This window comes from Microtus oregoni, unplaced genomic scaffold (assembly GCF_018167655.1).
Source record: "Microtus oregoni isolate MIOR12 unplaced genomic scaffold, Mior012 000002F_ref0000024, whole genome shotgun sequence".
NCBI classification, from domain to species: Eukaryota; Metazoa; Chordata; class Mammalia; order Rodentia; family Cricetidae; genus Microtus; species Microtus oregoni.
Genome location: NW_024543061.1, coordinates 84,834,004 through 84,859,071, shown reverse-complemented (window position 1 = coordinate 84,859,071; position 25,068 = coordinate 84,834,004). Strand labels below are relative to the sequence as shown.

General features: G+C 47.5%; 1 protein-coding gene across 1 annotated transcript in view; it reads left to right on the top strand.

Moving 5' to 3' along the window:
* Window positions 1-25,068, top strand: part of Dnai7 (dynein axonemal intermediate chain 7) — a 46,494-nt gene that overhangs the window by 5,376 nt on the left and 16,050 nt on the right. Inside the window, exons 2-8 of the mRNA XM_041640089.1 lie at window positions 2,089-2,170; window positions 4,874-4,965; window positions 7,983-8,084; window positions 15,417-15,554; window positions 18,292-18,438; window positions 21,180-21,283; window positions 22,274-22,667. Of these exons, the coding sequence (XP_041496023.1) occupies window positions 2,089-2,170; window positions 4,874-4,965; window positions 7,983-8,084; window positions 15,417-15,554; window positions 18,292-18,438; window positions 21,180-21,283; window positions 22,274-22,667 (1,059 nt within the window). The remainder of the gene's footprint in view (window positions 1-2,088; window positions 2,171-4,873; window positions 4,966-7,982; window positions 8,085-15,416; window positions 15,555-18,291; window positions 18,439-21,179; window positions 21,284-22,273; window positions 22,668-25,068) is intronic.

Genomic DNA, 25,068 nt, shown 5'->3' with positions numbered 1-25,068 from the left:
GATGTAAAGACTCCTTGAACACAAGCTGAAGTACTTGTAGACTTGCTGTGTAGATGTCTACTTGCAGTGTTTATAGGTGTGCAGTGTTTATAGGTGTGCAGTGTTTATAGGTGTGCAGTGTTTATAGGTGTGCAGTGTTTATAGGTGTGCAGTGTTTATAGGTGTGCAGTGTTTATAGCTGTGCAGTGTTTATAGCTGTGCAGTGTTTATAGGTGTGCAGTGTTTATAGGTGTGCAGTGTTTATAGGTGTGCAGTGTTTATAGGTGTGCAGTGTTTATAGGTGTGCAGTGTTTATAGGTGTGCAGTGTTTATAGGTGTGCAGTGTTTAGAGGTGTGCAGTGTTTAGAGGTGTGCAGTGTTTAGAGGTGTGCAGTGTTTATAGGTGTGCAGTGTTTATAGGTGTGCAGTGTTTATAGGTGTGCAGTGTTTATAGGTGTGCAGTGTTTATAGGTGTGCAGTGTTTATAGGTGTGCAGTGTTTATAGGTGTGCAGTGTTTATAGGTGTGCAGTGTTTATAGGTGTGCAGTGTTTATAGGTGTGCAGTGTTTATAGGTGTGCAGTGTTTATAGGTGTGCAGTGTTTATAGGTGTGCAGTGTTTATAGGTGTGCAGTGTTTATAGGTGTGCAGTGTTTATAGCTGTGCAGTGTTTATAGCTGTGCAGTGTTTATAGGTGTGCAGTGTTTATAGGTGTGCAGTGTTTATAGGTGTGCAGTGTTTAGAGCTGTGCAGTGTTTATAGGTGTGCAGTGTTTATAGGTGTGCAGTGTTTATAGCTGTGCAGTGTTTATTGGTGTGCAGTGTTTATAGGTGTGCAGTGTTTATAGGTGTGCAGTGTTTATAGGTGTGCAGTGTTTATAGGTGTGCAGTGTTTATAGGTGTGCAGTGTTTATAGGTGTGCAGTGTTTATAGGTGTGCAGTGTTTATAGGCGTGCAGTGTTTATAGGTGTGCAGTGTTTAGAGGCGTGCAGTGTTTATAGGTGTGCAGTGTTTATAGGTGTGCAGTGTTTATAGGTGTGCAGTGTTTATAGGTGTGCAGTGTTTATAGGTGTGCAGTGTTTATAGGTGTGCAGTGTTTATAGGTGTGCAGTGTTTATAGGCGTGCAGTGTTTATAGCTGTGCAGTGTTTATAGGTGTGCAGTGTTTATAGGTGTGCAGTGTTTATAGGTGTGCAGTGTTTATAGGTGTGCAGTGTTTGTAGGTGTGCAGTGTTTATAGCTGTGCAGTGTTTATAGGTGTGCAGTGTTTATAGGTGTGCAGTGTTTATAGGTGTGCAGTGTTTATAGCTGTGCAGTGTTTATAGGTGTGCAGTGTTTATAGGTGTGCAGTGTTTATAGGTGTGCAGTGTTTATAGGTGTGCAGTGTTTGTAGGTGTGCAGTGTTTATAGCTGTGCAGTGTTTATAGGTGTGCAGTGTTTATAGGTGTGCAGTGTTTATAGGTGTGCAGTGTTTATAGCTGTGCAGTGTTTATAGGTGTGCAGTGTTTATAGGTGTGCAGTGTTTATAGGTGTGCAGTGTTTATAGGTGTGCAGTGTTTGTAGCTGTGCAGTGTTTATAGCTGTGCAGTTTCAGGCTCCCATCACAGGGATTTTCCTTGCTTCTGTACATTAGAAGCTCATCGGTTGCTCCAGTCGTACATTCTCGCCAGTGTTGTCCCTGCTGTGGGATGCTTTATATGATTATTTTTCTTGTTCATTTTCTGACTAATCTCTACAGTGACCAGAGTCTATGATAGGCACTAATTGGCTCTCTAATTGAGCTGATGTACATGAAAAATTGGCTTCATAAAAATCAATAATTATTTTCACAATTGTTAATCGTTAAGATGAACTTTTTAAATGTATACATATGTGTGTGGGCCTGTGTGATTTTTATATGCACCACAGGTGCCTGAAAAGGCCAGAAGAGAGCATTAAATCCCCTGGAGCTGGAGGCACAGGTGGTTGCAGAGGACCTGACCAGGGTGCAGGGAAGAGCAGGAAGTGCTATTGCCATTGAGGGGCACCCCAGTAGCTGGTATTTAACTGTTTGAAGGGACGTGTTCTTAAGTAACTTGTGATATCAGTCTCTAATGTTGTGGTCTTCATTAAGCCTGCCGGCAAGAAAAAGATCACCAAAGCCGAGCGACTGCGGCTGCTGCAGGAGGAGGAAGAGAAACGCCTGAAGGAGGAAGGTACGCATGCCATGGCAAATGCCGCACTGGGTTACGTAGCCTGGAACCGTAGCCAAAGGTTGACGGCGGCACAACCACTCAGCATTTTCAACAGGCTTTACTTTTAGAATGGAATTCTTCGTAGCATGTACTCAGAAAGATCTATCAGTACACGCTCAGATTGTGCACAGTCGGATCCGAGCGTGCACGGAATCCGTGCTGCCAGAGTTCAGGACTCGGGAAAGACCAGGCTCTGACAACCCGCTCATCTTTTGATGTTTTGCCCCACACAACATTTGGCTTATTTCAATTAGCAAAAAAAAAAAAAAAAAAATCATTGCTTCTCAGAGATTCATACCCAGCTGATCAGTCCATACCTTTGTTTGGTGATTTTGTCAAGGCTGTCATAAAGTGTTTATAATTCACTAATGAAAACAGGGACATTGGTGCTGATTGTGTGGTAAGAATTCCAAACCTAATATTATTAAAGATGAGAAAGTACATATAACAGCCTTGTAAACAGAGGTTTTTCTATCCCACCCTGTCCTGCAGCCACTTCTAAACAACCACTCAGAGGCTTAATATTAATGACAAACTGTTTGGCCTATAGCTCAGGCTTATTACTAACTAGCTCTTACATTTAAATTAACCCATTTCTTTTCATCTGTTTATTGCCATGTGGCCATGACTTTTACATGTCTGCTGACATCTTGTTTCTTGGGCAACTGGCTTGTGTCTCCCTCCTCTCCTCTTCCTTCTCTCTGTATTCAGTTTGTTTTCCTGCCTAGATTTATTCTGCCTTGCTATAGACCAAAGCCTCTTTTATTATCAACCAATGAGAGAAACATATATTTACAGCGTACAGAAGGGTTATCCCATGGCACAGCCTAACTTTTTAAAATCCTGTTCTTTTTAAGATTTATGTTATTTATTTTTTATTCTTTGTATGTGTATATTTGATGCACAAGGGAGTTCAGGTGCCCACAGGGGCAGAGGTGTCAGATTCCTCTGGAACTGGTTACAGCTGCATGATGTGGATGCTAAGAACCAAGCTTGGGTCTATGCCAGGACAATATGGGCTCTTAACTGCTGAGCCCAATTTCTCGGTGTTTAACAATATCCGTTTGCCAGTCAAACTAGCAATCCCATTCATTAAAATGAAACACTGATAAAAAATATTGGCTGATTAAATACTGTAGAGTAGTTTTTTATAGTTTGAGTGCTCCTGATGGTCAGGGATATTAAAATTCAGTATCTGCAGGTTTCTGTTCAGGTGTTTAAGCTACTCTATTGACTTTTGTAGATAACAAAGCACATTCTTTCATTGTCTAAGGTTTTAGAGTTGTCTGTTGGTTGAGGGCACTGGTACTTGGCCATGCGTGTGGGAAGCAGAGGGCAATGGTGGGAGTGCTTCCTCCCACATGGGCATCTGGGAATCAGACTCGGTCCGTAGGAGGCCTGGGAGCCATCTTGCCGACCTTTATCCGTCCTTTTTAAATGACTGAAAAATAGAATATCAGGATCTAAATCTTGGGCTTATCTCATATCCTTAAATGTGTATTTCAAATTTTTGTTTTAGATATACTTATGTGTATGAGCATTTGCCTGCACGTATGTCTGTGTACCACATGCATGCAGTGGCTGAGGAGTTCAGAAGAAGGCGTTGGATCCCCTGGAGCTGGAGTTAGAGATGTTGTGAGCTGCAGTGTGTGTTGGGAACTGAAGCCAGTTCCTCTGCAAGAGTAGCCAGTGCCCTAACCACTGAGCCACCTTGCTAGCATTGATAGTTCATATTTTATTATAAGTAGTGAGAGCAAGAGCTCAAGGTAATAGCTTTCTGACAGTGTTGACATCAGTTACAATGATGGAGCTGCTACATGCCTTAAAATCATTGAGCTGCTCTAGTTTTATCTCTGTGTGTATGTTTGTGTGTGTGTACGTGCACGTGCATGTGTGTACACACAGGTTCATGCGTGCTAGCCAGTGTGCTTTTGGAGGTCAGAGAACCACTTGCAGTACTCAGTTCTCTCCTTCCACAGCGTGGATTTCAGGTATTGAACTTGGGTGGCTTGGCTGCAAGAACCTTTACCCAGTGAGCAATCTCACCACTATCAACTGAAAATTTTGTCTTTTAGATTTATTTTTATTTCACGTGTTTGAGTGTTTTGTTTGCACATATGCCTGTGCACCATGTGTGTGACGTGCCCCTGGAGGCAAGAAGAGGGCATCAGATGTGCTGGAACTGGGTTACCATTGTAGACCTCCTTGTTTGGGAAACTGAGTCGTGTTCCCTTTCCTATGGATCTTCGTTTCTAATGGACAGTCATCGCCTGCAGCCCTGCTTTCCCAGGGCATTTTCATGCAAAGCTAAACGTATCTGACTCGGGAATTTCTTGATGGCTGGAAAGTGAACCATTTTTTCATTCCACCACAGAGTAGAGGCTGTGACACCATAAAAGGTCACAGTCTGTGTTGGAAATACTCGGAGGCGCCTCAAGAATCCAAAACATGCCAAGTAGTGGTGGCCTTTAATTCCAGCACTTGGGAGGCAGAGGCAGGTGGATCTCTGTGAGTTCAAGGCCAGCCTGGTCTACAGAGTGGGTTTCAGAACAGTTTCCAAAGCTACAAAGAAACCCTGTCTCGAAAAACAGCAACAACAAAGAATCTCAGACTCTGTGGCTGAATATCTGCAGTTAATTCTTGATTTCTTTTTTGGCTGTTCAGAGGAGGCTAGAATGAAATTTGAAAAAGAAGAACAGGAAAGGCAGGAAATACAGCGGATTGAGAGGGAGAAGTGGCATCGACTGGAAGAGAAAGTAAGTATGAGTGACAGGGCGGTCATGCTGACCCGCCCGAGTCTGTAGCAGTGTCCCAGGTAGCGTCGTAGCCTTCTGCAGCAACGCCCAGCCCAGCCGTGGGTGTGGGCCTCACCTCACACACATTTTCAGTTGAGGGCACAAAGGTCATTGGTTTAACAAAACAAAACAAAACCAGGGTCTCTCTTTGCCGCTCTGGTGTCTGGAACTCTGTGTAGACCAGGCTGGCCTCACACTCACAGAGATTCGTCTGCCTCTGCCTCTGCCTCTGCCTCTCAGGTGCTGGGCTTAGAGGCGCGTGTCGCCATGCCTGGCTGCAATGTTTGCGGTTTAAAAAATCTCCTAGCATCAAGCTCAATGTAAGACACCTGGGTTCTCACGTTAATCTCAGCGTTCTGTTAGATGTTTCAGCAGAAGCCTGTGAAGAAAAGCTCACCTGCCCAGACAGATTACAGAATTGGGGGAAAGGATGCAACAGGGCTGGAAATGTGTCGGGTGGGAAGGCTCCTGCCTCAGAACCGTGAAATCTAAGCTCAGCATGACCATCCAGTTGTCCTGGCTGTCTGGAACTCCAGCACAGAGGGCAGAGACAGGCGGATCCTGGCAGCTCACGGCCAGCTAGCCTAGCCAAACTGATGAGCTGCAGTTTCTGTGAGGGAGCCTGCTCCACAGCATAAGATGGGGAGTGGTCAGGGAAGAGCACATGCACGCATGCACGCACACACACACACACACACACACACACACACACGCTCGCATGTGCTCTCACGTGTGCTCATATCCGCAGAATGGGAAAACATCTTCCCGGGTTTGCAGATACTGTGGCGTTCTTGGCCAGTGCACCACAAATGCTGACTGCTGCTCTTGTCTGTGTGGCAGAGCTTGTGCTGTTGCTGAAGCTGGGATCAAACTTCAGTCTCAAGTGATTCTTCTGCTCCAGCTTCCTGAGCAGCTGGGACCCCAGCACATGCCACCTTCCCAGTTCTGCTACCTGAAGCCACATTTGAACACACACCCGTTAGTGGGCACACTCCCCCGTTAGCGGGCACACACCCCTGTTAGTGGGCACACACCCCCGTTAGTGGGCACACATCCCCGTTAGTGGGCACACACCCCCGTTAGTGGGCACACACCCCCGTTAGTGGGCACACATCCCCGTTAGTGGGCACACTCCCCCATTAGTGGGCACACACCCCCGTTAGTGGGCACACTCCCCCATTAGTGGGCACACTCCCCCATTAGTGGGCACATACCCCCATTAGTGGGCACACTCCCCCGTTAGTGGGCACACACCTCCATTAGTGGGCACACACCCCCATTAGTGGGCACACACCCCTGTTAGTGGACACACTCCCCTGTTAGTGGACACACACCCCTGTTAGTGGACACACTCCCCTGTTAGTGGACACACACCCCTGTTAGTGGGCACACACCCCCGTTAGTGGGCACACTCCCCCATTAGTGGGCACACACCCCTGTTAGTAGACACACTCCCCCGTTAGTGGACACACACCCCCGTTAGTGGGCACACATCCCCCGTTAGTGGGCACACACCCCCGTTAGTGGACACACTCCCCTGTTAGTGGGTACACACCCCCATTAGTGGGCACACTCCCCCGTTAGTGGACACACTCCCCCGTTAGTGGGCACACACCCCCGTTAGTGGGCACACACCCCTGTTAGTGGGCACACACCCCTGTTAGTGGGCACACACCCCTGTTAGTGGGCACACTCCCCTGTTAGTAGGCACACACCCCCGTTAGTGGGCACACTCCCCCGTTAGTGGGCACACACCCCCGTTAGTGGGCACACATCCCCGTTAGTGGGCACACTCCCCCGTTAGTGGGCACACACCCCCGTTAGTGGGCACACATCCCCGTTAGTGGGCACACACCCCCGTTAGTGGACACACACCCCCGTTAGTGGGCACACATCCCCGTTAGTGGGCACACACCCCCGTTAGTGGACACACACCCCCGTTAGTGGGCACACATCCCCGTTAGTGGGCACACTCCCCCATTAGTGGGCATACACCCCCGTTAGTGGGCACCCACCCTGTTCGTGAGCACACTCCCCTGTTAGTGGGCACACACCCCTGTTAGTGGGCACACATCCCTGGCAACCAAGCCTTGCTCTTGCCCTCTAACAGAGCTGATTTCCAAGCACTGATGTGTGTAACACTGGCTGTTTCTTAGAACATATTGGTTGCTTACTTCCAAATGTTGATGTGTCTTATTCTCCATTATCAAAATATCACATATGTGTTAGGTGTGGTGGCACATGCCCTGAATCCCCACACTCAGGTGGCAGAGGGAGCCTAGTTTTTATTACATGCTCTGGACATCCAAGGCTACAGAGTGAGACCCTGTCTCAAGGAAGAAGTTGCAGGGGTTTGTGTCGCTGCCAGCCAATCAGAAGTTTTGAAAGACTTGCTGTTCTACAGATGTAGCTTTTTTTTTGTCAATTCTTTGTTTAAATGCTGAACTTCGTCTCCAAACAAATATTTGATTTATGTCCTTGACCTGTTGTGTTTACTTCATACATTTCTGGGAGCATATCTACCGAAACCCTCAGTTATAGAGACAATTTCTCAGGACACCATTGCCTTTGGTGTGCACAGCAGTTCTCAACGCCCTCTTCCCACTCTGTCACACAAAGTGGGGGAGGATCTAGGAGACTCGATTCTGCCCTCTGGCAGGATGGTCTTGTGTGCAGCGGCCTCTCTCTCCAGCCCCCAAGCTAGCGCAGCTTCAGGCAGCTTCAGGCCGTTGCCTTGATTCCTGCTGAGACACCTGAGACTGTACCATGCACTGTAGGGGTAAGGACTCGCTCCCAGAGCTGGTTCTCAGATCCCAGAGGCCCCTCAAACATCTGAGATCCCACTTTGAAGCTATGGCTTCAAGCTGTCTCCGTGTTAGCAGCTTTAGTCCATTTGGGAACGATATATTCATCCACGCAGGTTTTAAATGCTCCTTGTGAAATGTAAAGCAATCACTGTAGCCCTCCTTCTGCGGCAGGACCTTGAAAGGAGAAAGGAAGAATTTGAAGAGCTTACTTTGCTAGAGGACTGTTTTCCTGAGGCAGAGAAACTGAAGCGGGAAACCAGAGCACTGTCCCAGGTGAGACTGTTTCCTTCTGGGACCACGAGGGAACTGCAGTCTGGGACCACGAGGGAACTGCAGTCTGGTACCACGAGGGAACTGCAGTCTGGGGCCACGAGGGAACTGCAGTCTGGGACCACGAGGGAACTGCAGTCTGGTACTCACTTTTTTTTTTTTTTTTTTTTTTTTTTTTTTTTTTTTTTTTTTAATCAAGACAGGGTTTCTCTGTGTAACAGCTCTGGCTATCCTAGAACTCACTTTGTAAACTAGGCTGGCCTCGAACTCACTGAGATTCACCTGCCTCTGCCTCCCAAGTTGCTGGGATTAAAGGTGTGTGCCACCACGCCCGGCCCGGTACTCATTTTCATCCTGAGAAGCTTTACTAAGAAGAAAATGTGGGGTGGTGGAATGGCTCAGTGGTTAACCCTGTGCAAGACAACAAGTTTGGCTCCCAGGGTCCGCCATTCAGGCTGACAACCACCCCTCACTCTGCCTCCAGGGGATCTGATGCCCTCTTCTGGGCTCTGCAGGCACTGCACACACAGAAATAAATAAAAATCTAAAAACTTCTCATTTGACACATACATTGTTCAGCTCAGCTATTTGTCACTAAAGGGACACGCGGAATGTATGGTTCCTCTCACTGACCACTTGTTGGGAACCCATATGTGCTCATTGTATTGTGCGTCAGTGCAGCCTGCTTCACGGCTGTTTGTTAGCTGAAAGGTGTGGAAACTGATCAGGCAGCTCTTTCAGCATGGCTCCCACGTTTCCAGCTGTGACACCTTTGTGTCCGTCCCTCAGCCGTGACCCTGGATGTTACTACTGCTGCTGTTGAGGGGCCATCACCTGAGTCCCTGGCAGGTGGGAAGCTTGAGTGATCTGGGTTTGTGCTCTGTCCCTGTCCTCTCACAGAAGCGCTGAGATGGCCTGATGGGCGGGCCACACCCTCAGCAGCCCAGGACAGCACAGCCCGACTTCCTGTCACGGGTGCAATGACTGAGCCTAGAGAGGAGGCCAAAGCCAGACTCGGCCAAACACTGGGCCCTTCACCAAGCTGAGGCTGCAGAAGGCAATCTGGAGGGATGGACACGGCTGCTCCAGTGACATCACGCTTCACAAGGAGGTTATTCCTTATTGCTGACATGGAGAAAGACCAGGCCAGCCCACCACCCCTCCGCCAAGGCCAGGCTCTTCAATTTCATGAAGACCAGATGGGAAGAATCCACAGGAAAAAAGTTTGAAGCTGGCAGAGGCTAGTTCATGAAATTCTTGTCATTACAGAATACCTGTGCACTGAAAATCAAAACTGAGGGAAGCTGAGGCTGCATCTATGCACTGAGCAAAATAGTGTGTAGGTCAACCCTGGGAGCAGCTCTGGCTAGACCCTGAGGTCAGCAGCCAGCTAGGTGGAGGTCAACCCCGGGAACAGCTCTGGCTAGACCCTGAGGCCAGCAGCCAGCTAGGTGGAGGTCAGCAGCCAGCTAGGTGGAGGTCAACCCTGGGAGCAGCTCTGGCTAGACCCTGAGGCCAGCAGCCAGCTAGGTGGAGAAGGCTGGGACCCAATGGATTTAAAGTTGTTCCCTGGGGCTCCTGACCATGGTAAATAGTATCTAGTGACGTCATTGGCTTCTGTTCTCTCCACTTGTTGGTTCTGAGGCTGTGCAGTTTGGTGAATGGGGTTTTGATGTGTTCTCTGCACAGATAAGCTATGTGTGGCCTTACTGACCTTGCCATGGTTCTGCTTGGGGACAGTCTGCCAGACCAGAATCCGAGCTCCAGGTGCTCTCCGAGGCATCAGATCTTCAGGCAGAGGCTACCCCCACGTCCATGTTATTTCCTGTTTTCTGGCCACATCTGGCAACTGTGGGCAAATGTTCTAGATTAGGAGTCTTAGCTGAGTTTGACCAGATTTTTGGTCCAGGAATACAGCAGGGAAGTCTTTTGCATCTGAGTATGTCAAAGTGGAAACAGAACTGGCTTTAGTGGACCAAGAATGTTCATGTAAAGACATCTCCAGCATCTGAGTGAGTGAGATGGGGAAAGGAAGTCTAGGTGAGAATTCCAGACAGCAGGCAGTCATGGCCCCATCTGCAGGCTAGAAGTCCGTCTCTCGGAGGCTCTTCTAGGTGGTTTATGTTGATGGTGTAACCTTGGGGCCTCACCCAGGCTCTTTCCGTGCTATGGCGGGGCCTGTAACGCTGCGGTTTGTGCCGCCTGTCTGAATTGGTAAGACCCTGAAGTGTGGATTGGGTCTAACACTACATTTGAAGCTCTAGCCAGTTGCATCTGTTATATTTTCAATAACATGCATTCATGATTAAGGAAATGGGTGAGTCTTAAATGGGAAAAATAAACTGAGATTGTTACAGCCACCATGAGGAAGTGGCTTTGGGTAAAATTGATTGCTTGCTGGAGATAGTGCAAAAAGTATCTAAAAATAGCATGGAAAAGCTGTGATTAGCTGTAACTTAGCATGCTGGCTCTGAAAGCGGGTGAGTTACTCAAGCAGTTGAGTCCTTGGATCAGTGGTGGTGTTGTCTGCCGTGTGCCTTGGTTGAACTCAAACAGCAGTGTGTAGCTGTCAGTGTGCCCCGCTTCTGCTGGTGGTGGCCCTGCCCTGATGTCAGCACCTCAGTGGAAAGAACAGCTCTGTTGGAAAACTGCTTTGTTATTTTGGAACCTAACTAGAGAAGGGGATTTACATCTGTGGAGAAAGTCTCCCTTTATGTGAGTTCTTTTCTTTCTGCACCAGTGAGGGAGAAGTCAGCCACTGGAGGCTTACACAGGGGAGACTGCAAAGCCCGGGTCTGCATGTGTAACCAGCCTCAGCCTTGACTGCTTGGTTGCTTTGCACCAGGATTGTGCCAGGTTCTCTTCCCTGGCAGATGATTGTAACCAGACGTGAAATTGGATACACAGACATGGAGTTAACACTTAGGGCAGTGATCAGGGAGGTCAGTCAGGAAGGGCAAGGTGGGTGGATGAACGGACAGACGGATGGACAGGTGGGTGAGTGGATGGACAGATGGAAAGACGGACAGATGGATGGATGGGTGAGGGAATGCAGAGGTGATAGTTTGGAGGGCGGTGTTTGAACAGAAGATGGTTTGCAGCAAGGTAGGTATGGCAAAATTCATTTTCTCTGTGTCTGTCTGTCTCTGCTCCAATTTGTGATGCCCCTGCCTCAGCATCGCAAGTACTGCCATTCCACCAGCTTCGCTGCTGTCTTAGTTCATTTGCAGAGGTTGCTCACAGCTGAGTCTCTCTGTCTTCAGAGAGACAAAGATTTCAGAAGCCTCGTCTTGTGCTGGCAAATTGCAGTGTTTGGTGTCTTTTCTGAACTCCCTCAGTGACAGGCTGTGTTAAAAGACAATTCTAGCCAATGTTAATAAACTAAGTGACCATCAAACTGAGGTGGAACTTCCTGTTGTGTCTTTAGTAGACTGTTCAGGGATTCTCTGTGCAGTGGGTGCTGGAGACGGTCCAGGGTGCGCTGTGCAGTGGGTGCTGGAGACTGTCCAGGGTGAATGGTGCAGTGGGTGCTGGAGATGGTCCAGGGTGTGCTGTGCAGTGGGTGCTGGAGACGGTCCAGGGTACGCTGTGCAGTGGGTGCTGGAGACGGTCCAGGGTACGCTGTGCAGTGGGTGCTGGAGATGGTCCAGGGTGAGCTGTACAGTGCAGTGGGTACTGGAGACGGTCCAGGGTGCGCTGTGCAGTGGGTGCTGGAGACGGTTCAGGGTGAGCTGTACAGTGCAATGGGTGCTGGAGACTGTCCAGGGCGAGCTATGCAGTGCAGTGGGTGCTGGAGACTGTCCAGGGTGAGCTGTACAGTGCAGTGGGTGCTGGAGATTTACAAACACCTTGCTCCTCACACTGACCTTGTGTATCTGAGAAGGCCAGTCTGACAGGGTAAGACGGGCCTGAGCAGTAGGAAGCATGCGTTCTCTTTACTGACCAAAGGTAGGGGAAGCTGTTCTGAAGAGGAGTGTTGGCCTCTGTTTGCACTGCCAAGTGAGTCTTTTCTCCTGGATATAGTCTCTGAGAAGCAGTGACCAGCGACTGGGCTGATAACAGGTAGGTAGTGTAGAAGGCTCTAGTAGATTCAGGGTCACAGAACAATGTCCCGAGGGCCATGAAGGAGCAAATGGGGCACACGGTGGTGTAGGTGGAGAAACGACAGAGCAGAGGCACTGCCAGGCGCTGTGAAGGAAAGGCTCTTCCCCGCTCACTCCATCAGGTAACTGACAAGCCAATGGGGCGCCTCACGGTTAGCACCGGAGCCAGGCTTACGGCTTGCTGGATACCAGTAAACCGCTGGTGAGCACCTTGGCTCTGTGTGGAACAAGACAGATGCCACTGTGTCTGCTGGACTGCTGGGCACGGGAGGGACCTCGCTATGGTGAGAAGATGTGTTTCCAGAGATCCTGAGGCATCTGATGTGCACAGTGATAGAAGAAAGCTAGCAAGTCACTGTTTCATGCATTTTATGAGAAATCAAGATTGCTCCAAAAGGCAGAGAGAGAATATCTAAATTAACAAAATCAGAAATGAAAAGGGGGACATAACAACAGACATGGAGCAAATACAGAGGATCATCCGGTCATATTTTGAAAACCTGTACTCCACAAAATTGGAAAACTTAAAGGAAATGGACAACTTTCTGGATAAATATCACTTACCAAAATTAAATCATGATCAGATAGGCAAATTAAATAGACCTATAACTGCTGAAGAAATAAAAACAATCATCAAAAGTCTCCCAACCAAAAAAAGCCCAAGACCAGATGGTTTCAGCTCAGAATTCTGCAAGATTTTTAAAAAAGAAATAATACCAATACTCCTCAAATTATTTCACACAATAGAAACAGAAGGAACATTACCAAACTCAATTTATGAAGCTACAATTACCCTGATACCCAAACCACATAAAGACATTTCTAAGAAAGAGAATTACAGACCAATTTCACTCATGAACATACTATATAAAATACTGGCAAATCAAATCCAACAACACATCAGAACCATCATCCACCATGATAAAGTCGGCTTCATTCCAGAGATGCGGGGATTGTTCAACATACAAAAATCTGTCAACATAATCCACCATATAAACAAACTGAGAAACAAAAACCACATGATCATCTCATTAGATTCTGAAAAAGCTTTTGACAAAATACAACATCCCTTCATGATAAAGGTCATGGAGAAAGCAGGGATACAAGGAACATACCTAAACATAATTAAGGCAATATACAGCAAGCCAACTTCAAACTAAATGGAGAGAAACTCCCAGCAATCCCACTGAAATCAGGAACAAGACAAGGTTTTCTACTCTCTCCATATCTATTCAATATAGTTCTTGAGGTCCTAGCTAGAGCAATAAGACACTAAAAGTAGATCAAGGAGATACAAATCAGAAAAGAAGAAGTCAAACTCTATTTGCTGATGATATGATAGTTTACATAACTGACCCCAAAAATTCTACCAAGGAACTTCTACAACTCATAAGCACTTTCAATAATGTAGCAGGATACAAGATTAACTAAAAAAAAAAATCAGTATCCCTCCTGTACACAGATGATAAATGGGTTGAAAAAGAAATCAGAGAAACATCACCCTTTATAATTGCCACAAATAGCATAAAATATGTTGGAGTAACTCTAACCAAGCAAATGGAAGATTTGTATGACAAGAACTTTAAATCTTTGAAGAAAGAAATTGAAGAAGACACTAGAAAATGGAAAAGATCTCCCATGCTCTTAGGTAGGTAGAATTAACATAGTAAAAGTGGCAATCTTACCAAAAGCAATGTACAGATTCAATGCAATGCCCATCAAAATCCCAGCAAAATTCTTCACAGACCTCAAAAGAACATTACTCAACTTCATATGGAAAAGCAAAAAACCCAGAATAGCCCAAACAATCCTGTACAATAAAAGAACTTCTGGAGGCATCACAATCCCTGACTTCAAACTCTACTACGGAGCTACAGTACTGAAATTAGAATGGTATTAGCATAAGAATGAACAGGAGGACCAATGGAACCCAATAGAAGATCCGGATAATAATCCACACACTTTTGAACACCTGATTTTTGACAAGATGCAAAAAATATAAAATGGAGAAGGTAAAGCATATTTAACAAATGGCTCTGGCATAACTAGATAATAACATGTAGAAGAATGAAAATAGACCCATATCTACCACCATGCACAAAACTCAAGTCCAAATGAATCAAAGACCTCAACATAAAGCCAGCCACAATGAACCTCATAGAAGAGAAAGTGGGAAGTACACTTGAACGCATTGGCACAGGAGACCACTTCCTAAATATAACCTCAGCATCACAGACACTGAGAGAAACAATTAATAAATGGGACCTTCTGAAACTGGAAAGCTTCTATAAAGCAAAGGACACGGTCAACAAGACAAACAACAGCCTACGGAATGGGAAAAGATCCTCACTAACCCCACATCAGACAGAGGTCTGATCTCCAAAATATACAAGGAACTCAAGAAGTTGTTCAGCAAAAGAAGACATAATCCAATAAAAAAAACTAGAGTACAGAGAACTCTCAACAGAGGAATCTAAAATGTCTGAAGGACACTTAAGGAAATGCTCAACATCCTTAGTCATCAGAGAAATGCAGAGAATTCTGATGGACTGGTGTGTTACACTCTGTAATCGCAGCTTCAGGGGGAACTGCGTGAGGTCGAGGCCAGTCTGGTCTACATGGGGAGTCCATGCCATTCAGGGCTACAGAGTGAGACTCCATCTCAAAACAGGAAGTGCGTTTGTGTGGAGCCAAGGGAGGATCTGGCGATTTTAGGTGATTTCTCTGGTTGTATATTTTATATCAAATTACTGGCTAACATCATCCGTAGATTTTGTGTAAACTGTGGTTATTAGATTGTGGCTTCAGACTTCCAAAAAGGCAGCTAGGGGCTGGTGGGATGTTCAGGGGATAAACATGCACGCCACCAAGCCTGACCACCTGGGTTCATTCCCTAGGGCCCACATGGAGGAAGGAGCTAACTGGTGCCCTGCATGTTGTCCTCTGCCCTCCGCATGCACACAGTGGTGTAGACATGTTCCCTTCCCCCAGTAAAAAAATATTTTTGTTTGTCTTGTTTTTCTGAGACAGTGTCTTTCTGTGTAGCTCTTTCTACCCTGGACTATCTATGTAGACCTGGCTGGCCTCAAACTCATAGAGATCTGCCTGCTTCTTAGTGCTGGGATTAAAGGTGTATGCTACCACCACTCAGCTAAAACCACAGCTTTTAAAAGTTGATTTCCTCTTTGGTTGTATCTTCACGAGTGTGACCCTCACACGCTTTTATCCCCAGTGGAAGCACTACCTCAAGTGTGATGGGAGCCCTGACCCTTCGATTGCTCAGGAGATGAACACTTTCATTAGCTTGTGGGAAGAGGAGACGAATGAGACCTTCGAGCAAGTGATTGAGAAAAGCAAACTGGTGCTGTCTGTAAGTACTGCAGGCTGCCCAGCTCTAGACAGTACACCCCAGTGCTGTTTGTAAGTACCGCAGGCTGCCCAGCTCTAGACAGCACACCCGAGTGCTGTCTGTAGTACCCCAGGCTGCCCAGCTCTAGACAGCACACCCGAGTGCTGTCTGTAGTACGCCAGGCTGCCCAGCTCTAGACAGCACACCCGAGTGCTGTCTGTAGTACCCCAGGCTGCCCAGCTCTAGACAGTACACCTGAGTGCTATCTGTAGTACCCCAGGCTGCCCAGCTCTAGACAGTACACCCGAGTGCTGTCTGTAGTACCCCAGGCTGCCCAGCTCTAGACAGTACACCTGAGTGCTATCTGTAGTACCCCAGACTGCCCAGCTCTAGACAGTATACCTGAGTGCTGTCTGTAGTACCCCAGGCTGCCCAGCTCTAGACAGTACACCTGAGTGCTGGCACACCCGAGAGCTGTCTGTAGTACGCCAGGCTGCCCAGCTCTAGACAGTACACCCGAGTGCTGTCTGTAGTACCCCAGGCTGCCCAGCTCTAGACAGTACACCTGAGTGCTATCTGTAGTACCCCAGGCTGCCCAGCTCTAGACAGTACACCCGAGTGCTGTCTGTAGTACCCCAGGCTGCCCAGCTCTAGACAGTACACCTGAGTGCTATCTGTAGTACCCCAGGCTGCCCAGCTCTAGACAGTATACCTGAGTGTTGTCTGTAGTACCCCAGGCTGCCCAGCTCTAGACAGTACACCCGAGTGCTGGCACACCCGAGTGCTGTCTGTAGTACCCCAGGCTGCCCAGCTCTAGACAGTACACCTGAGTGCTGTCTGTAGTACCCCAGGCTGCCCAGCTCTAGACAGTACACCCGAGTGCTGTCTGTAGTACCCCAGGCTGCCCAGCTCTAGACAGCACACCTGAGTGTAAGTGAAGACTTTAAATTCCTACCCAGCATCTGTTGCTGTGGTTTGGGTTTTAAGTGCTCCTCTAAGGCCTGTGGTGTTCTCTGCTGAGTTGCCAGGATTTTTAGGAGCGGGTTCTAGTGGAAGGAAATGAGTCCATTAGAGTGTGTTCTTGAAGGGATGGTGGGATCGTCCCAGGCTTGGCATTCCTCTGCCCAACCCCCACCATTGTTTTTAATACTAGGCTAATGGCTCTCTCTTGTGATAGTTTGTCCTTGTCATTGTGCCTTGCTGAGATTTACCTTCTTAGTGAAGATAAACCTGATTAACAGTATCCAACTTCTGTGACTGCAGATAAGACGCATAGACTCATCTAAGGAAAACACTGGGAGAGAGTTAATGACTTGAACTATTTTGTTTCATTAAAAGAAAAAATAGGTGAGATCCTTTAGGCCACAGGAAAACTCTGGAAGCCTTTGGAACCCCAGATGGACACTGTCTATCCAAATCCCCAGTGGCTCCATTTCCTTAGAGGCCATCACAGCCTAAAGCCATGATGGGAATGAGTGGACTAGTGTGGCTGGGAGTCTCAGGCTGTGACTGACAGGAGAATGCACTCCGCAGAAGGTCAGAAAATATGTTTGGGTCCCTTTTAGCTTATACGTATACACTGAGACTCCTTAATTATAGACAAATGGGGAGTTACACCAAAAGATTACACGGGCACACAGAGCATGAAGAACAGAAAGACAGAAGAGCAGCCGACCAGTGACGGCAGGGCAGGCCAGAACCTGGGCAGGGATGTCTGAAGCCGGCCCAGAGGAGGAGGAAGATGGCATTTAAAGAAGCAATGTTGACAGTCACCCAGAACTGGAAGATAGACATCCTCTAATTCATGGAGCCTAGCAATCTCTAAGAAAAGATATAGACTTAGGACATTTCTGACACCCTACACACCTAACGTGTATGCAAACCCCCTCACACATACCAAATGTATATGGAACACACACACCATTTTTTTACCTTTTGACACCCATCTGGGTGTCTGCGATTTGATGCTGACACTAATTACCCAGAGTTAGCAAAGTCCCCGTGAATAAGGTTTAATTTGCTAGCTGTGCATGCCTTCCATCCATCCCCAAGGTCACCTCTACTTCTGAACCAGCTCTAAGTAGGGCTCCCCTAACTCCCTTGGATGGGACACTCTATTAATGGTTCACCAACACAGGGAACCGGTGCTTGGATCCAGCACAGGCAGCCAGATGAAGAAATACACAGGATACAATACGCGGGGAAGGTTGAAATGACTTCCTGAGCTCTCTGGATGTCTGCATGCTTAGCAGCCTGATGTGTTCACCAACTAGAAGGTTCTCTGTACCTTACCTTTAAGCGGGGTTAAGGAAGTATCGTGGTGTTGACGGGGTGAAATCATCCCTCAAGGCCGAGGATCACAGTGAGCGCCTCCACCCCAAGTACCCTTCTGTGCCCTGAGAGTCACTGGACTGACACTCGCTCACTCAGATGCAGCCAAAGTTGGATCATTATTAAAAACAAAAGCAGTTTCTTCTACCCCAGCCCTGAAGAAAATCCAGTCTTGTTCAGTAACAACAGAAGACAGATTGAGATGCCAGCTTGGTCTTGGGTGTGAGGAACAGCATTCTTCAGAGCTGGATACTGAGAGCGTTGTGCCCATGGGGTTGGAATCGTACATTGGAATTCTCTGGAAGAAATGTCTTCTTTCTCTGTGATCCTAAATTAAAGTACAGAAGATGGGAAAGAATTTCTCTTCTTGATCTGAAAGTGATGGGCCATTTTCCAGGTGAATGATGAAATATTCTTTACGTTTCAGTTGATCAAGAAGCTGAAGTTAATTTTACTGGAGACGCCGTCCTGTGATCTAGGAGACAGGATGGTTGCGCAGCATCGAGGGTCGATTCTGCGGCTGCAGGAGCTCCTTAGTCAGAAGGTGGATGTGGCCACAGAGCTGCTTCTCCGAGTACGGGTAGTATTTCTCTTACGGCACTAACTTTAGCAGGCTGTGGTATCCTACTATGCACCATGGTCTGTTAATGTTCCTAAAAATCTTAAAATGCACTCCAGGACAATTAACGAAACGAAAGACCCATGCTTATGTGATTTACCAACCGTTAGTAATTTGTTTCCCAAGGAGACAAGACATTATTAGCCAAAAGCTCATTTTCCTTATATTTGCCAAAGTTGACTGAATTCATTAAGAAAAAATCTTCCCAAAGTAGTAAATGGTATCTACTATAGGTAAACCAGTTGATATAGACTACAGCAAGTAATGCCCTAATTCCATAAGTAATATAGAAACATATAATTAAAAGAACAGTACCATGAGGCCCTTATATACCCTATGTAAACTATGAATTTTCAGCTTTATTTAGCTAATTTATGGATAAAAATAAAAATATAAATGTTTGGTAACATCTTCTTTGTCTCCCTTTTCCCCTTGTACCATTCAGAAGTATGTGTGTAGAGGAGCTGTGGGCTGCTTTCCTGCCACCTGGCTCCCGGCCACCTGGCTAGCTTATGCCCCAAAATAACAACACACAAACTGTATTCATTTAAACATTATATCTAGCCTCTTCTTGGCTAACTCTAATATCTTGCTTAACCCATATTTAGTAATCTGTGTAGCACCACGAGGTGGTGGCTTACCGGGAAAGATTCAGCATGTCTGACCTGGCGGCTTGCTCCATGGCGTCTCAGGTTGGAGAATCCTGGCAACTAACTCACTTCCCTTCTTCCCAGCATTCTGTTCTGTCTACTCCACCCACCGAGGGCTGGCCTATCAAATGGGCCAAGGCAGTTTCTTTATTAATCAATGAAATTAACACAAAAGGAAGACCCTCCCACATCATGTGTGTGTTATACATTTCTTCCCCAAATATCTTAGTAGCAATGATAAGTAATTGTAAGCTAGTATACTTCATAAAACTCATCATTTCATAATTCTGATATCTGGCCCTTCGTCTAAAGTTCCAATGAATGTTTTATAATTTTTAATTCTGTTGCATTTTTTTTGAAGAATCATCAGAACACGGTCTGTGGGCACACACTGCACAGTCATCAGAACACAGTCTGCGGGCACACACTGCACAATCATCAGAACACAGTCTGCGGGCACACACTGCACGGTCATCAGAACACGGTCTGCAGGCACACACTGCACTGTCATCAGAACACAGTCTGCAGGCACACACTGCACGGTCATCAGAACACAGTCTGCGGGCACACACTGCACGGTCATCAGAACACGGTCTGTGGGCACACACTGCACGGTCATCAGAACACAGTCTGCAGGCACACACTGCACGGTCATCAGAACACGGTCTGTGGGCACACACTGCACGGTCATCAGAACACAGTCTGCGGGCACACATTGCTTCAGCCATTTTGTCTTCTGGTTCTTTTGGTTTAAAAGAGTCAGCCAGAGGGTCAGCCTTGTTGGGATGTGTTCTAAGTTTAAACAGTCCTTCAGAGAGAGCTGTGCAGAGGCTTATTATATGTATTTTGATAAATAAATCAACCTGAAAACCAGAAAAGCAAAGCAGCCAAGCCGCTAGAGAAGTCTTACCTCTGCCAAGGCTGGGCGACTGCAGACTAAGCAGACAGCCCCTCCCCCTCTTATTCCATATTCTCTCTAGTGCTGGGATTAAGGGCGCATGACTCCCTAGTACTGGGATTAAAGCTGCAGGCCACCACCATCTGGATTTATTTCTCCATTGATCTTGTGTAGCCCAGGGTGGCCTTGAACTCAGAGATCGATCTGACTCTGTCTCCCGAGTGCTGGGACTAAAGGTGTGTGCCACCAGTACCTGACCTCTTGTGGCTTTAGCTTTGCCTCTGGCCTTCATGCAAGCTTTATTTATTAAAATACAGATGAAATGCCGCTACAGAGCTGAACTTACCCTGTAGCATGCACATCACATTCTTGATCTACTGTGTGTTGTAGGACAGATGGTGCGAGGGATGGTGTAGGGTTGTTGGTGCCCGTGATGTTTATTCTGTAAAGGAAAGCAGACATGGCACCTTTTCATCTTATTTTATATAATGTACATTTGCAGAGGAGATGCTGGTAAAAGTCAGATGTTAGTGCACCAGAGGGAACCAGGGAAACTGGTGGTGCAGGGCAGTGGTACAGCATCCCTGGCACACTCAGCACCACACAGATGTGGAAAGAAATACCAGGACACGAAGGCGAAGGGAGAATGCCTGACTCCAGTCTGGCTGGGTATGTGTGCATTTGCACATGTGTGTGCCTGCCATGTGTATGTATGCGTGCATTTGCACACACATGCGCCTGTTCAATCAGAACCCCAAGGTTGACAGCAGGACCATGCTTGCCTGCTCCCCACCTTGTATGCTGAGGCAGGAACCCTCAACTGATCCCAGACCTCGCAATAGAGCTGGTCTAGTTAGCCAACTTCCTCTAGGAATTCCTATCTCTGTCTTTCCTGGATGATGATGCAGGAAGCCACCAGGCATCAGCAGAAGTCCGGGGGACCCCACCTTTGGTGCTCACACACGGTAGTCACTTTAACCACTGAGCCATCCCCTTGACCTCCCAAGTTTTTTTTTCATAAAAATTCTTTGCTGTTTTGATTTAAACTTACTTTTATCCAGATTATTCCGTAGTAATACAAGGAACCCAATATACCAGTGACCGTGTGACTGTTCTGCACTGTGTGACTGTATATTTCTCTCTTACAGGAAGCTAGTACCTTAGCAGATCTGGACAGTGGGAACATGGAAAAAATCATTCAAGACGAGAATGTCACCCTGTATGTGTGGGCAAACCTAAAGAAGAACTCCAGGTACTCCCCACCCACACCCCACAGGCACGGCGTTTAGTAGGGTGGCTTGAAGTTTAAACATGGATTGCTCCAGGAGTCATCCCCGTGTCTAGTACAGATATGTTACAGTGAATGCCATCTCTCCACATGCTGGCCACACGAGTGGTGCACATCCATACATGTATTAAAAAAACTTTCGTGTGCATAAAAATAAATAAACTATTTTAAGAAGTGAGGAACCCCCTTTCCACCTTCAACCCTGCCAAAGCTGACCTGGAACTGGTGGTCCTCCTGCCTCAGCGTCCCCGGTGCTGGGTCGCAGGTGTGTGACATCAGGGCTGGCTTTGAATTTCATTTTTGATGTTTCATAAAAGGAGTGAACAAAATATTTCCCAAGTTGTATTTTCTACAAAATGTTGTGGTTTCTGTCGACTTCAAGGCAACATGTCAGTGCAGAATGCCACACAGAGACTCATGAAGGACACCCATCTGTAGAAGAGGCGAAGGCGGCAGGCTTTCCTGCATAAGAAAGAAATAGTGGGGACAGTAAGGTTTGGCTTTATTCTCATAATAGCAGGAGAGGATTGCAAGGATTAATTCAATGCCAGACTGACTGAATGCCCCATATCAAAAATGTGGCAGGCACTGAGAGAAGTCTAGAATAGGGTGGATTTTAGAGTCATCAGTGAAAACCATTGTTTTCAGTGTCGTAGGTTCTTCCGGGAGGGTCATGTGGAGCCTCTTAGAGTTCATACAGGGAGGCCTCTTCCTCCTCCTCACCAGGAAAACCAGAGCACAAATTGATACCCTGGGAGGACAAGCGAAAGTGAAACCATAGATTGTCAGAGCTGGGGTGGAGCACGGAGAGGCTCCTAGGGAGCAGTGCTCCAGGTAAATCAAGTATGCCCAGGACACAAAAGGAGGGGCATTGGCACATAGCTACATAGTGTGCTGTGAGAGCCTGGCCTTCTCCGGCTCAGACTCTTTGTCTCCTTCAATTAATTACGGCAGGTATCGAAGTGTGAAATTCTCTGGAACACAAATTGGATTTGAAATCCCAAAGATACTAGCTACAAGTGATGTCGCCCTTCGGCTCCTACACACTCGCTATGATCATGTCACCCCCCTATTCCCCACTGCCGTCCCTGAGGAAGAACGCGTTCCCATCGTAGAGGAGGAGTTCAGAAAAGAAAAGAGCACAGAGAAGGCCCTCAGCACAGAGAAGGCCCTCAGCACAGAGAAGGCCGTCAGCATGGAGAAGGCCGTCAGCGCGGAGAAGGCAGTCAGCGCAGAGAAGGAAGCCACCAGCCAAGATGAGGAGCCAGAGCTGAAACAAGACAGAGAGTGCAGCTTAGTCCCAGAGGAGATCATCTCTGAGGCACTAGAGTACAATGAAGTACCAAGGGTAGGACATTGTCTGTCTGTCTGAGGTGGTATCTGATAACATATTCCAGGCTAGGTAGCCCAAGCTGGCCTCCAACTTATAGCTGTCCTCCTGCCTCCGCCTCTCAAGTGCTGTGATTGCAGGCGTGAGACACTTAACTTGTGCTCTCAACAGAGTCTGTGAGTTGTTAGCTCTGTGCAGTAAGCATTTGCGGCCCCTGGAGACATTCTTGAGATTTTTCCTGAGCAAATAGAGCTATTCGGAAGCCCCTTTCTTGCCCACCCTGGTTTCCAGTGTGTCTTTCTCCCCTCTGCTCACAGTCAGTGCTTGGAGGAGCAGCTGCTTTGGCCTCCCCGTTCTGTATTGTCATGCTGCAAAGCCGGGAGACCCGGTGCAGGGTGCTTGGACATGTCCCACCTTACAACAAATGCTTGCACACCCTGGAGGGGTTCCGTTTTTTGCCATTTCCCCAGCATTTGGCTTTCTAAGACTTGCTTTTTGAAACATGGTCTCAATATGTGTCCCTGGCTGTCTTGGAGCTCACCATGTAGACCAGCCCGGCCTAAAACTCACCACTCACAGAGATCTGCCCGTCTCTGCAGCTTGAGTGCTGGAGTAAAGGCGCCGGCTACCAGCCAGGCGATGGATGACCCTGAGGTACAGCACCTCTAGAGGGCCTGTCCTCTCTGCTGTGCTATTTGAGCAATTGAATGGCTACAGCCCTGGGACTGGGGGAAAGGCTCAGCCGGCATAGTGATAATTTATTTGTATTTTAATAACTCACACTTGCCTGTAGTGCAGAGCTGCATCATGAGAGGCCGAGGAGTAGGACTCAGTCCCAGGACTCAAGGCCACCCTGGGCTACAGAGATTGACTCTGTCTAAAGAGAACCAGAACTCACACACCAGTGCCCCCAGCACTCGGGAGTCACAGCCTTTGATCTCAGCGCTGGGGAGACAGGAGTGATATGGCTGGATGGAGAGGGGAATATAAGGCAGGAGATGAGCTCATTGCAGTGTGAGGTTCGGTGGAGAGCATTGCAGTCTGCAGTCACTCTGAGATCTCCCCTTTGATGTCTGAGCCTTGGGAGAGGAAGCTTGACTGCTTTGCTTTTCTGGTCTTCAGCTTGAACTCCAATATCTGTCTCTGGGCTTTTATTATTCGTGCCACAAGCAGAGAAGGTGTTTGCTATATAAGCATGGTGACCTGACTTCAAATCGTAGCACCCGTGAAAACCTCAGAGTGTGGCCTCACATACACTTGTGACCCCACCGCTGTGGAAGAACAGAGACAGGGTCCACAGGGCTTGCCGGCCACCATCCCAGGTCAGTGAGAGAGACTCTGTCTCTAGAGGATAAGGCAGAGATCGGTAGATCAGGACGGCCAGTGTCCCCGTGCACACACGTACACACGTGCACACATGTACACACGTGCACACACAGCCAGTGTCCCTGTGTACACACGTACACACACATACACACACGTACACATGTGCGCACACAGCCAGTGTCCCCCTCTGCCCTGAGTACCTGTGCACACACACACGTACACACACAGAGACACTGCCAGGGTCCCCCTCTGCCCTGAGTAACTGTGCACACACACACACACATGCACACACAGCCAGTGTCCCAGTGCATACACATACACACACATGCACACACAGCCAGTGTCCCCCTCTGCCCTGATTACCTGTGCACACACACACGTACACACACATGCACACACAGCCAGTGTCCCCCTCTGCCCTGATTACCTGTGCACACACACACGTACACACACACAGACACAGCCAGGGTCCCCCTCTGCCCTGATTACCTGTGCACACACACGCACACACAGACACAGCCAGGGTCCCCCTCTGCCCTGAGTACCTGTGCGCGCGCGCACACACACACACACACACACACACACACACACACACTATTAAAAATGATCATGCTCCTGCTGTTGACTTGTGATAATTTTCCAATTGTCGAGATTTTTACACATTTTCTGTTAGAACAACTTTGGACTTGAACAGTTTTTTTTCTCTGCTCAAACCCTCTTTTGTTGCTACAGCCCACTAGAATTTTCGGGGACCCCCAAACTTCAGTGTGAGTACACGAGACAAGCAGTGTACTGATTTGAAAGGTTTGCTTTCTTTAAGTATGGGAAGTGTTAAAGGAATAGACGGTGTGAAATACAAGTATGAATTGACCCTGCAGGGCAAAGTTCATCCCTAGGTCATTGGAAGGAGAACACAGAATCCTGAAAGTTGACCTCTGACCTCCACACGTGTGCCATGGCATGACACATGTGCACACACAAACACACATCTGTACTATTTGTACACAAAAAAATCTAGAATTTTAAAATGTTGAATTATTTGATGTTCTAGGAGCATGTTGAAATACAAGAGTTGTTTGAAGAAGTTTGAAGA